This window comes from Moschus berezovskii, chromosome 19 (assembly GCF_049115385.1).
Source record: "Moschus berezovskii isolate FMDL1 chromosome 19, NW_MosBer_1.0, whole genome shotgun sequence".
Lineage (NCBI taxonomy): Eukaryota > Metazoa > Chordata > Mammalia > Artiodactyla > Moschidae > Moschus > Moschus berezovskii.
The window spans coordinates 57,016,867-57,030,486 of record NC_142478.1 but is presented as its reverse complement, the minus strand read 5'-3'; the positions used below and the strand labels follow the sequence as shown (position 1 = coordinate 57,030,486).

The 13,620-nt window shown below is 44.1% G+C and overlaps 1 protein-coding gene and 1 pseudogene across 2 annotated transcripts in view; one reads left to right on the top strand and one right to left on the bottom strand.

The window, feature by feature from the left end:
- Positions 1-12,321, bottom strand: part of ANAPC5 (anaphase promoting complex subunit 5) — a 33,444-nt gene extending 21,123 nt beyond the window's left edge. For both annotated transcript variants that reach the window (XM_055405059.2, XM_088828163.1), the window contains exons 1-4: positions 12,020-12,321; positions 8,178-8,257; positions 7,671-7,780; positions 6,621-6,813 (exon numbers count right to left, since the gene is read on the bottom strand). In XM_055405059.2, the coding sequence (XP_055261034.1) occupies positions 6,621-6,813; positions 7,671-7,780; positions 8,178-8,257; positions 12,020-12,226 (590 nt within the window). In that variant the 5' untranslated portion in view covers positions 12,227-12,321. The remainder of the gene's footprint in view (positions 1-6,620; positions 6,814-7,670; positions 7,781-8,177; positions 8,258-12,019) is intronic.
- On the top strand, positions 9-2,414 carry LOC148774879 (tetraspanin-33 pseudogene; annotated as a pseudogene).
- Positions 12,322-13,620: the final 1,299 nt, after the last annotated feature.

The following is a 13,620-nucleotide window of genomic DNA, read 5'->3' as shown; positions in this document are numbered from 1 at the left end:
TGATGAGGATGGAAGAAGGCATTCTAGGAAAGTACACCTCGCAGAATGGGAAAATGCTGGGCCTGTTGGAGGGATACGAGCAGAGTTGGACGGCTGGGGTAAAGGACCCAAGTTGAGGAACAGAAGTTGAGGTCAGAAAGGTCAACTGGGGAACACCTCAGACACCAGGCTGGGAGACTCTGTCTCTGGAGATTCCTGAGCAGGGTAGCGACAAGAAAAAAGCAGGGGAGGGGAAGAACTGAGACAGGGAACAGTTTCAAAACACCCAAGGAAGCCATGAGGACCTGAACCAAGCCCCTCCTCCTGATCTCACATGCTCAGGCCACACTGTCCTCCTTCTGTCCCTCCGGTATGTCAGCCTGTCCTGTCTTGGGAGCTCTGAGTCTGCATGTGCTCTGACAATTCTTCTCAGGGCTGGTTCCTCTGTTAGCAAGCTCCCAGTCTTAAAGGGCCCTTTCCTGACAGCACTCCACAACTATCTGTATCCTTGAGCCCTAGGTATTCCTTTCCGGCCTGGCATACTCTGAAGTTACATTACCTGTTAATGTAGTTACCTCTCAACTCCCACCTCACCCTCCCCATGTAAACTCCACGAGGGCGGGGACTTTCCTCCATGAAGACAGCGCAGCACCTAACATAGTACCAGGTGCACCAGAAGCACTGAATAAGCATTTGTTGAATAAATTAATGAAGCTGGGAGATTTTTATTAAATCATTGACAAGTGAAGAAACACCACTTTCTACTTTTGTTAGAAATTTTTGTTAAAAGGGACTTTTGGGGCTTCCCTGGTGGCTCAATGGTAAAGAATCAGCCTGCCAGCCCTTTTCTCCTCTGCCTCTTTCACCCCTGGCCCTTCAGCCCTCCTCCCCACAGAAGTTATGGAGCTAAGGCGGCAGCCATCCTCTAGCCAAATCCTGGAGGTTTACTCTGCCTGGCCACCCAAGCCAGTTCACCTGGATTTCCCCAAGCTCCCATGAATCTTCTGAGATCCGCCTGCATTTTAGGCTTAGGGTGTGTCTAAGGAAGAAGGACGGAGAAGGCAATGGCAAGCCACTCCAGTACTCTTGCCTAGAAAATCGCATGGACAGAAGAGCCTGGTGGGCTGCAGTCCATGGGGTCGCTACTAGTAGGACACAACTGAGCGACTTCACTTTCACTTTTCACTTTCACACATTGGAGAAGGAAATGGCAACCCACTCCAGTGTTCTTGCCTGGAGAATCCCAGGGACAGCGGAGCCTGGTCGGCTGCCATCTATGGGTCACACAGAGTCGGACACGACTGAAGCGACTTAGCAGCAGCAGCAGCAGCAGCAGGGAAGAAGGTAGGCTTCTGGGTGCAAAGACTAGCCAGAGGCTTCAGCCCTCCCTTCACTCTGTTCTGAAGAAACTTAACCTCCATTCCTATTCCTCTACATGAAGTCTCCAGGAAACAGAACTGGCGGAAGCCAGTGAGCCTAATGCCATTCTAATTCTTTTCTGGAGTGAAGATGGTTCCTCCTCTCTCAAACCTGGGAAAGTTGTTAGCTCCTCAAATTAAAGGCCACAGACCCTTCTGGGACCTTGGTGTTCTCCCCGTGGGAGGGCAGTACTGCTCCCTGTAACCTTTACCTAGCCACACTGGTGAGTCCCCCACCAGGGGAGGAGGACAGTTCTGGGAGTGCCCCCCACCCCGGGTACCCCATTCAGTTGGCACCAGAGCAGACAGAGAGACAGCCGCTCCCCCAGAGGCAGCGCTGGCCTGCCTGACCGTGGACCCAGCTATCCTGCTAATCACGATGGGCATCCTCATGTTCCTGCTCACCTTCTGCGGCTGCATCAGAGGATCTCTCTGTGAAAACGTCTGCTCCTGCAGACGTTCTCCCTTTGTCCTCACATCATGTTCCTGCTATAGCTACCAGCTGGGGCCCTGGGCTTCATCTTCTCAGACAAGGTGCGGGGCAAAGTGAGTGAGATTATCAATAATGCCACTGTGCACTACCAAAATGACTTGGACCTTCAGAACCTCATAGATCTTTGGCCAGAAGGCGCTCAGCTACTGTGGAGGGATTTCCTACAAGGACTGGTCCCTGAACATGTACTTCAACTGTTCAGAAGACAACCCCAGCCTTGAGCGCTGTTCTGTGCCTTACTCCTGTTGCTTGCCTTCCCCCAACCAGGCAGTGATCAACACCATGTGTGGCCAAGGTATGTGGGCCTTTGACTACTTGGAAGCTAGTCAAGTCATCTACATCCATGGCCGTACTGACAGATTGGTCAACACAGCAATCTCTTCGTACCTGGTGTTGTGGCACTAGGCCTGGCCATCGTGCAGCTGGTGGGAATCCTGCTGTCCATGAACCTTGTGAGTCAGATCAAAGATCAGATCAAACTACAATTCTACAACCAGCAGCACCGGGCAGACCCATGGTACTGAAGATCCATCCTGTACCGCCTAGGTAGGGCAACAGGCGAGCCTCAGCAACTGACAGCAGTGGTTACAGCTGCCGGCGCCCAGTGGAGAATGGATTTCAGACCCACAAGCCACTGCCCACTGGGAGGAAGCAAACTCCACAGACAGCAGAAGGCAGGGTGCACAGGTGGCTCTAATCTGAGAAGGATGTGCCTCCTCTTCCCATCCCAGCTCTCAGCATTGTTATTTTGTATTCTCTCTAACTTCAATCATTTGGGTTTATGTTTTTGTTTTGTCTGAGCAGAGATGCTTGAGCAACAGCAGTTGGGAAAAAAAAAAAAAATCCACCTGCCAGTGCTGGAGACATGGGTTTGATCCCTGGTCCAGGAAGACCCCACATACCACAGAGCAATTAAGCCCGTGCATCACAACTGCTGAGCCTGTGCTCTAGAGCCCGGGAGCCATAACTACCCAAGCCTTTGGGCCTTGAAGCCTGTGCTCTGCAACAAAAGAAGCCACTGCTATGAGAAGCCCATGCAAAGCAACTAGAGAGTAGCCCTCCCTGCCCACCCCCCACCCTACTCTCTGCAACTAGAGAAAGTCCATGTAGCACGGAAGACCCAGCACAGCCAAAAATAAATAAATTTTTTTTTTTTTTTAAAAAGGACTTTTGTTAGGTCCTTTTTGGAGCACAGAGAAGATGCAGTTCCAGCTACTAATAGTCTCCGCTGCAAACCCACATGGTGTAACCCTACAAGCCTCCTCTCTCATTGCAGGAAACAAATGCTGCCCCGTAGCAACAAGAAGCAAATGAAAAGCTGAAGCTAAATGTCAGTCTGCATGTTCTTCTGTAATGGGATTTTATTTTTTGGCCACACTGTGCAGCTTGTGGGATCTTTAGTTTCCCAACCAGTGACTCTGCCAAGTACTAACAACTGGACCACCAGGGAACTCCCTAGAATAACATTTAAATACATTTCTTCTATTTCAGTGATGAAATTCAGTTTACTGAATGCATACTATTTTCTGAAACCATACACCTTAACATTAGACATACTGTTACATTACACACAAATGAATTCTTAGAACAGGATCAAAACAATATAATTAGACCTAAGTAAATCAGATTAATTTGGAAGAAAGTCAAACCTAATTAAGAAAAGTCTGAATTCTAACATTTCTGAAGAACTGACATTCTCCTACTTTAAAAGCATATAAAGTAGCTAGGACAGAGAACACCTTGTTTCCTGGAAGCTTCTTAAAAGAGAAATTTCAGAAACCAGAATTATAAAGGTGGCCAATACAAGAAACTATTCTTAAGTAATCTTTTAAAACTTTGAACAGAGTTACAGATTTTGCCGTTTGTTATAAATTGGTATATGTAATTTAACCAGAACCATGAGAAAGTTGGTACTGTGTGAATTCTGAGGCACTTTCGACATGCTGTAGGAGTGATGTGGACTTTCTTGAGTTTTACACATTCATAAGTGAATGGTCTGTATCTTGTGCCTTTGTTGGTTTTCTATGAGCTGTAGTTTCTGGGAAATGAGCAGCTCTCATTCCTGTAACTCTTGTAACCCAGTCATTCGTGTGCCTCCTTCATGAGGATTCAGTGCGGCTATGGTGCTGTTATCCCTCTGATAGGAACTCTAACTCAGTGTAAAGCCCCAAAGATCTGTTACTTATTTTTATTTTATATTGTACTATATTTTATTTTATATAAACAAACATAACACTGTTATGTTTGTTATGTTTGTTTCAGGTATCTAGCAAAGTGATACAGTCATATATATATATTTATGAATTAACAAAAGCAGTTCCCATCTTTTGATGGGGAGCTTGTGGTTTATAATATAAATGGCATTATTTTGAGAGAGGGATAACTTAGGTATGGCATTGGGTTTTTTTTCTTTTTGCAGCTTGAGGCAGTTGTAAAATAACTTAATGTAGCTTTTTGCAAATGTGTATTCTATAGTATTTTTTTCATTTGGTGAAATTTTAATTGTTAATGTTTATGGCATTGTGCTTTGTACCATTTATTAAATAAAAATTTAAAAAATAATAAAAAAAGAGAAATTTCAAGAAGAATAGCACATATTTGTCCAATGTTTACTATATACCAGGCACAGTTCTAAACACTTTATACAGATTTATCATTTAATTCTCACAACAACCCTCTGAGGTGGTGACATAAGCCCCATTTTGCAGGTGAGAAATCTGAGGTACAGAGAAGGTGATCTGCCCAAGGGAGGGAGTGAAAGAGCCAGAATTCAAATCCAGGGGTCTGACTCCAGAGACAGACTCAACTCTACAAGGTACAGCCTTTCCACCCCACGAGAAGCATTGTGAGCAAGTCTGAGTTTTCGCAAGTACTCACTGGTACTATAATCTTCTTGCTCCCAGTATGTGCTGAACAAATCACATAACCATATAAAGGCCACTCCTAGGAACTGCAGGGAAATATTCCCTGGCTATACCTGCCAGCCCCCAAGGGGGTTGGCCAGCCTATCCAGGGCAGGTGAGGACTTGCTTCTCTCAGAGCTCTGAACATACTGTTACGTGTCGTTATCTGTTTTCATGTCAGTCTTCCTCCCCAGACCGTGGGCTCCCTGAGATCACACACACACACGTTTCCTCTCCAAACACAAGTGGTCTATTTGGGAGGTGATCCCAGGTAACAGCTGGGGAGAGGGGACATGAAACAGCAAAGGGAAGGGAGTCAACACAAAGTGTTTTATGGGGCCAGTTATCAGTCTGGGCATTGGATGACATGTTCTGATTCTCTCATTGGACATGTCTCATTGGACGACATGTTCTGATTCTCATTTGTCCAACACATATTCAGACACTGCAAGCCAAGCACTGAGGAAAAGGAGGTGACATATAACAGAGAAGGAGGGTCTTAACTCTTGATGGAGTACAAAGGGAAATATAAATGAGTAAGTAAATAAATGCAAAAGGTTGCTTACTGAGGAGAGCTATGAAGGAAATAAAGAAGATGGAAGTACTGAGGTTGGAGGTTACTTCACACACGTAGTCAGGGAAGGCCTGTGTGAGGCCATGGGAGCCGAATGGTGAAAGGAAGGGAGGGAGGTGAGAAGCCAGGGAGAGTACACCAGGCACCCTGAGGCAGAGCTTGGCTGGGCGTATTCAAGAAACTGAAATCAAGCCAGAGCCGATAGACTCTGACAGTGAAGGGAAAGGCAGGAAAAAGAAGTAAGGAAGATGACAGGGGCCAGATCAGACAGGTACCAGGGCCACAGTAGCTCCGATTTCGGTCTAAATTCCATGGACAGTCAAGGAGGGTTTGGGGCATAAGAACATGTGGTGTGGTTTACATCCGTGATGGTTCCCTTGGATATTGCAGGAAAAACTGAGAGTAAGGAGTCAAGAGAGGAGGCAGGGAAAGCAGCCAGGAGGCTGGAGCAGTCATCCAGGAAAGAGACCAGGTACTGAGACCTTCGGGGAAGCAGTGGTGATGGAGAGAGGTGAACTGATTCCAAACACACTGTGGAGGAAGTTCTGGCTGACTCTGCAGAAGGACTGGCTGTTGGGATGAAGGAGGGGAAGGACCCAGGGACACACCTAGGCTTTGAGCTTGAACACCTAGCTGAACAGTGCCACCACATCCCCAGGGCTTAAACTTTAGGAGGCATTCAATAAGTTTTCACGGAATTAATCAACTGTTAATTCACTGTGATATAATGAACACTACACTACCGCTCAGGGTCCCAGCAGAAAACAAACGGCAAATTCAAATGGGGTAACATGAGGTAAGTTTAATAAAGGACCACTTTCAGAAACAGTGGCAGGGGATGGAGAAGCCATAGTGAGTAATACAGTACCCAGGGCTGGGAACAGTGGGGCACCTTTCGCACCAGGCCTGGGAAACCTTCCCAGTAACCAGACCCTTGAGGTCTGCAAAGAGGCCACCTGATGGAGGCAGTGACCCTATACTCAGTCCACCATGACCTTGAAGGAAGGGAACCAGTGAATCAACACCCTGACCTTACTCTCTCCTTGATCCTCTGGATTTCCCACCAGTGCCTCCCAATCAGAAGTTAGAGGGGGAAGAACTAACTGATGCAGCCTGTAAAGGTCCACTTCCTGGATCTGGAGGGACAGAAAGATGACAGCCAATGCAGAAACTCTGGATGAATGAGGATTTACTATCCCTGTAATGACACTATTTCACAGGAAAGGGATTCACACTGGAGAAACCCAAGTTACCTTATAGATACGTCAAGTTCTTCTTTTTCCATTTTCCTTTCGCCCTCCTCTCTGCTGGCCAGTTCCATATCAGCATCTTCCACGGTCTTTTTCTCACCATTCTGGAAGTACTGCTGAAGGGCAGTGTACAGTTTAAACACTTGACTGAAAGACAGCTTACTGTAGGCCAAGATCATGTGACGCAGAAATAAGCCTACAAAATAAGACACAGACTAGCCGAAGGCATTAACTCGAAAACCGGGTGACACCAAGTCAATGACTATTTGCTGCAATTCTTCCTTCAAAATAATTGAAAAAAAGACACTTGCAGTTGCTGTTTCCTCCACTGAGAATGTTCTTTCATCACCTTTGAAGCTGATTTTCTCTTTATATTAAAAGCTCAGTCCTCCCACCCACACGCCACTTTTTATCCAGCCAGTGTATCCTCTCGTGACTGTTATAACTATCAGAAGTTATCGTATTTGTTTCCTTTCTACTATCTGCCCGCCCTTCTCCCCACAACCACAAGAATGTAATCTGCGTTAAGAGAAAGGTTCCAGTCTCTCTTCAAGTCCAGAGCCTGGCACATGGAAGATCAATAAATAACTTATGGTGAATAACATCAAAACTACCAGGAAAGAAAAGTCAGGTGGATGGAGCATGGCTACAAAGCTAACAGAAAAGCATCAGGAAACTTCATGGACACCCAAGACTTACAAACTATAACAGTAATCTACTCTTACCTCTCTTCATAAAACCTTAGCTGGTGACCCTGACTTAGCTGTGCAATGTGTTCAAGGGAGCAGAGGACCGTGGGAAAGAGCTGAGAAACCCTGAAAGGCTCCATAACCAGTCTAATACAGTTAGACAGTAGACAAAACAGAAGATGCTTTCCCACAAGACAGTTACTTAAACACAGATCAAAATGCAAGGCAACGGATACAAACTAAAACATGTCCAACATCCCCACTGCCTATGCTCAGATTACAGCAGAGTTAACAACAGATGTGACTCAGAGAGCCGTTCACTTCAGTGAAAATATTCTCTGCTCTCCTTAGAAGAATTTCATACCTACTACACTCGTTTTGTGAACCTCTGGCTCGGTTCCAGAAAAAGAATCTGAAAGGTCATCAAAAAACTGTTCCATATCCTTCAATTCGCCTTCAGCCATCAGTTTGATTCTGAACAAGAAAAATGAGGTAAGGATTTTAGGAAGGCCCTTTGAATATCTTCCCACATTTCATATTCCACAATCGCCTAAAATGAATCTATCTGAAAATCCAAAATGTCACCCCCATATTCTGAAAAGTATCATTGCTGATGTTTTCTTGATTATAAAATTTCTCAAAGTAGCATATCAGCCAGTAAAAATGAAATTCTCTGCAACAACTAAAAGGAACAAAGTAGATCCATACAGAATAATAAATTTTGAAGCAGTATGTTTAATGTTATCCATTAAAAAAAAAAATCAAATTAAGGTACTTAGGAAAACAAGCTAGAATAACAAAGATATCTTTTTTTTAAGGAAATAATCACCATGTGCCACTTTTCATATATACAGAAGAAAATGGAGCTTACCTGATCTGCACTGAGTTTGCCAGCTGAGGACAAGATTCTTCAATTAATTTGTAAAGTTTAGACAGTGTAATATCTGGGCCCTGGGTAAAGGAGAGATTGAAGGGTTACAGAAAAATTTTAAAGAGCTGGAGATTGATAAACAGCTGCATACATGAATTCATTTATCAACCTCTCTGCTTTCTTTTTTAAACTGGAATGTAGCTGATTTACAATGTTGTGTTAGTTTCAGGTGTACAGCAATGGGAATCATATGTATATATATACATATGTACAAATATCCACTCTTTTAGATTCTTTTCCCATATAGAGAGTACTGAGTACTGAGTAGTTTCCCGTGCTATACAGTAGGTCCTTATTATCTATTTTATGTACAATAATATGTATACATCAATCTTAATCTCCCAATTTATCCCTCTCCCTCCCCTATCCAACCTGTTTTAAAGTTATTCCAAACATGAAATCTCAAACCAGGAAGCAGAAAAAAAAAAAAAAACTATCTGCATAAAACACTACAGCAATATTTCACATTTGCACGGCATTCTCTTAGTTGGAGGAATGACTTAAAATGGAAAAAAAAAAAGGCACAGACTCTGTAGTCTGAGGTTCTTTCATTCTCAGTTTGGTAACTGTAGCAAAGGTGTTGCCTCCCTGGGCCCTTCATCAGTAAGATGGAGATAATAATACTGTCCCATGTTTGTGGCAACGATTAAGTAAAATAATTCAAATTGTTTTGTAACCTGGAGAACATACACTAACACAGGGGTCCTATTTTTCATAAACATAATCTCACCTGATCCTCCAAAACACTGGATGGTAGGGAGTCATATTATCTACCCAAGTCCATAAAAGGTACCATTAGAGACAGAGAGTATGTGACCTTAGCTATCAGGAAGATTTCAACCTAGCTGAGGTTTACAACTAAACACCGAATACTTTTGGAGAGTAAGTTGACAGTATATATGTCACTTTTAGATGTGGATAACCCAGAAAGCCCACTTCCGGGGAAGGTATGTTCCCCATGCTTTTGAAATGAAGAAAAACTAAAGAATCTATAAGGCCATCAATAAAGAGCTCATTTATAATCTATAAATTTTAACATTAATTAAAAGTATGAGTTAAGGACTTCCCTGGCACTCCAATGGTTAAGACTCTGGCTTCCACTGCAGGGGGCATGGGTTCAATCCCTGATGTGAGAACTAAGATCCTAGATGCCTTAAAGTATGGCAAAAAAAAAAAAAAAAAACTGCTTAATTTTTTTAAAGTATGAGTTAAATTATGTTTATTTTCTCAGTGTGGAATACAATGCAGCCATTACAAAGGATGAGGTAAATCTACTCAAATATGCTGACATGGAATGATCTCCAAGACTTATTAAGTGAAAGGAACAAGCTATAGAATAGAAGTAGAATTTATGTAAAATGAACAAACAAACAAAATACAGAATTAAACAAAAAGGATACAAGTATTCATATTTATAATCATATGCATCAACCTATCTATATACACATATACATAGCAAAAGGTCTAGAAAGATCCATTCTAAACTGTTACTCAGTAAATATTCATAGATGAATGAAGGAATATGAACCCTGATAATCTCTGAGAGGAAACAGGATTAGAGGGTCTACAAAAGAACCATAAACTTCCACTCTATCAACTTTAGTATCATTTAAAGTTTTACAATGACTCTTTGTGTATTAGTTGAGTAGTTAAAAATCAGCTAATTTTTAAAGTCAAACAATAAGCAAGTAAGTAAAGGCTGGAACTTAGCTAGATGAATTCTATATTTATGTTAATTAAAATGCCAGGCTGGATGAAGCACAAGCTGGAATCAAGACTGCTGGGAGAAATATCAATAACCTCAGATACACAGATGACACCACCAATATGGCAGAAAATGAAGAAGAACTAAAGAGCCTCTTGATGAAAGTGAAAGAGGAGAGTGAAAAAGTTGGCTTAAAACTCAACATTCAGAAAACTAAGATCATGGCATCCGGTCCCATCACTTCATGGCAAATAGATGGGGAAACAATGGAAACAGTGACAGACTTTATTTGGGGGGGCTCTACACTTACAACAGTAATGGAGACAGGACTGGGAGCTGCAAGTTCTAGAGACCCTACTACTTTTATTTAACTAATTGGGCAAGTCACTTAATCAGTGTCCTCAGTACTCCTCCCCCTGCCCCAAAGAAGGTGATGGATTAAAAAAAAAGCCCTTTATAAGGACTTCCCTGGTGGGCCAGTGGTTAAGACTGCCTTCCAAAGCAGGGGGTGTGGGTTTGATCCCTGGTCAGTCCCATATGCCTTGCAGCCAAAAAAATCAAAACATAAAACAGAAGCAGTATTTTAATGAATTCAATAAAGACTCTAAAAAACAGTCCACATTTAAAAAAAAATTCTTAATATAAAAAAAAGCCTGTTATAAACTATAGTGTACTAGTCTTTGGGGATACAAGGTGAGCAAGAACAGGACAAAGTAATGCCCTCATGGATGTTACAGTCTAGTAGGGGAGAGAGACGTCACTCATATAATCACCTGAATACATGGAAAAACCACAACTGATCTAAGGGAAAGTGCATGAGATTAAAATGAAAATAGCTAAAAGTGATTGAGCATTTATTATGTGCCAAACACTGTAAAATGTTCTCATGGATTTTCTAACTTAACACAGTCAACACATGACAGTTTCTATCATTGTTTTCCATTTTACAGAGAAAAAGCAAAGACCCAAACTTGTTATGGAACTTGCCCAAGTTGCACAGCAGGTAAGCAGTAGAGTTACAATCTGAGTCTGCAAAGGGAAATAAAACATGTAAAGTGCTTGTTTGTGTTAGTTGCTCAGTCGTGTCCGACTCTTTGCAAACCCATGGACTGTAGGCCACCAGGTTCCTCTGTCCTTGGAATTCTCCAGGCAAATATACTGGAGTGGGTTCTTGCCATTCCCTTCACAGGGGGGATCTTCCTAACTCAGAGATTGAACCCGGGTCTCCCGCATTGTGGGCAGATTAATTTACAGTCTGAGCCACCAGGGAAGCCCATCAAGTGCTTAGTACACAGTAAGTGATGAATGTTGGCTGTTACTTTTATGTCACTGTTACCACTTATTACGGTCCTCTGTGAAGAAAGCTGATCGCCGAAGAATCGATGCTTTTGAACTGTGGTGTTGGAGAAGACTCTTGAGAGTCCCTTATACTGCAAGGAGATCCAACCAGTCCATTCTAAAGGAGATCAATCCTGGATGTTCATTGGAGGGACTGATGCTAAAGCTGAAACTGCAATACTTTGGCCACCTCATGCGGCGAGTTGACTCACTGGAAAAGACTCTGATGCTGGGAAAGGTTGGGGGCGGAAGGAGAAGGGGACGACAGAGAATGAGATGGCTGGATGGCATCACCGACTCCTTGGACATGAGTTTGAGTGTACTCCGGGAGTTGGTGATAGACAGGGAGGCCTGGCGTGCTGTGATTCATGGGGTCGCGGAGAGTCGGACACGACTGAGCGACTGAACTGAACTGAACTGAGGGTACAGCGACTGTACCTGTGTCTCCAACGCTCAAGCCTACATGTAGCCTCATTCTACATAAGACGGAGAATCTGCGAAAATAACTCTTTCCCCAGTCACTCAGATAATAAATGCTGGAGTCATATGTAAACCTGCCCCAAAAAAATGCATGTAAAGTGCCTGGTCCATCGTAAGTACTGTTAGCTGGTAATATCTATATTTCTCGCGGTCCAAAAGGGCAGACAGAGTATCGATAAACCCCCGTGCCCCCAGGGAGCTGTCCCGTCACAGAGCAGGTGCACAGTAAGGGTTTGCTGGATGAACCGGAGACCCTCACCTGCAGCAGCGGCAGGAGCAGCTGGTTGAGCCTTCTCCGCTCCATGAGGCTAACGGCGCCCTCGCCCGTGCGGCCCATCTCGTTCAGCAACACTAGCACCGCGATTTTATACGGCGTCACCCAGTCCTTGATACCAAATACGTTGGCGTGCACCACCCCATTGGTCATCATGGGGTTGAAGTAGAGGCTCTCGTGGACGCTGGCCATGGCGTCCACGAACTAAGCCCAGGAGCCCCGGTGCGCGCCCCGGCCGGGTTCCTGCTCAGGGTACCTCACAACCTCCCCTAGGCCTCCGCTGGCTCGAGGCGTATCCCAGGAAACTGGCGTCTTCGCGACAGCAAGCCGATGACCAATCAGAGCAACGAAACCAGAGCTCTATAGCCAATAAAAATGCCCAACAATACTGTGATGGGTGGGGCAAAGGCGGCGCACCTAAAGACTGAGTCCCTACAGAAACTTTTGCAGGAGGGCAGGTTCCGGATCGGCATGGACAGGCACTGAGTGAAAGAGGCGACGGTTTCGGTCAAGGTCTGAACGGCCAGGAGGCTGACCATTTGTTCATTTAATTTGAAAATAATTAAAATTAAATTTTAATGTGATTGAGATTAAGGCAACGAAGTTAGGGACTTCCCGGCGGTCCACTGGTTAAGAGTGGAAGCTTCCACTGCAGGGGGCCCGCGTCCGGGAGCTAAGATCCCTCATGTGGCGGGCTGCGAACAAAAACCCAAAAAACCAAGAAAAAGCAACGAAATTAAACGTGCACCCTTAAAATTTGTATTTAACTGATCAGGTTAATTTTTAAATTCAAAGTTCGGAAGTTTCATTTAGCTCTGTTTTAATGCGTGAAAAAACTTTTTCCCCCCTTCAGTTCAGTTCAGTTCGGTTCAGTCGCTCAGTCGTGTCCGACTCTCTGCGACCCCATGAACCACAGCACGCCAGGCCTCCCTGTCCATCACCAACTCCCGGAGTTCACTCAAACTCATGTCCATCGAGTCAGTGATGCCATCCAGCCATCTCATTCTCTGTCGTCCCATTCTCTTCCTGCCCCCAATCCCTCCCAGCATCAGAGTCTTTTCCAGTGAGTCAACTCTTCGCAAGAGGTGGCCAAAGTATTGGAGTTTCAGTTTTAGCATCAGTCCTTCCAATGAACACCCAGGATTGATCTCCTTTAGAATGGACTGGTTGGATCTCCTTGCAGTCCAAGGGACTCTCAAGAGTCTTCTCCAACACCACAGTTCAAAAGCATCAATTCTTCGGCGATCAGCTTTCTTCACAGTCCAACTCTCACATCCATACATGACCACTGGAAAAACCATAGCCTTGACTAGACGGACCTTGGTTGACAAAGTAATGTCTCTACTTTTTAATATGCTATCTAGGTTGGTCATAACATTCCTTCCAAGGAGTTAGCGTCTTTTAATTTCATCGCTGCAATCAGCATCTGCAGTGATTTTGGAGCCCAGAAAAATAAAGTCTGACACTGTTTCCCCATCTATTTCCCATGAAGTGATGGGACCAGATGCCATGATCTTAGTTTTCTGAATGTTGAGCTTTAAGCCAACTTTTTCACTCTACTCTTTCACTTTCATCAAGAGGCTCTT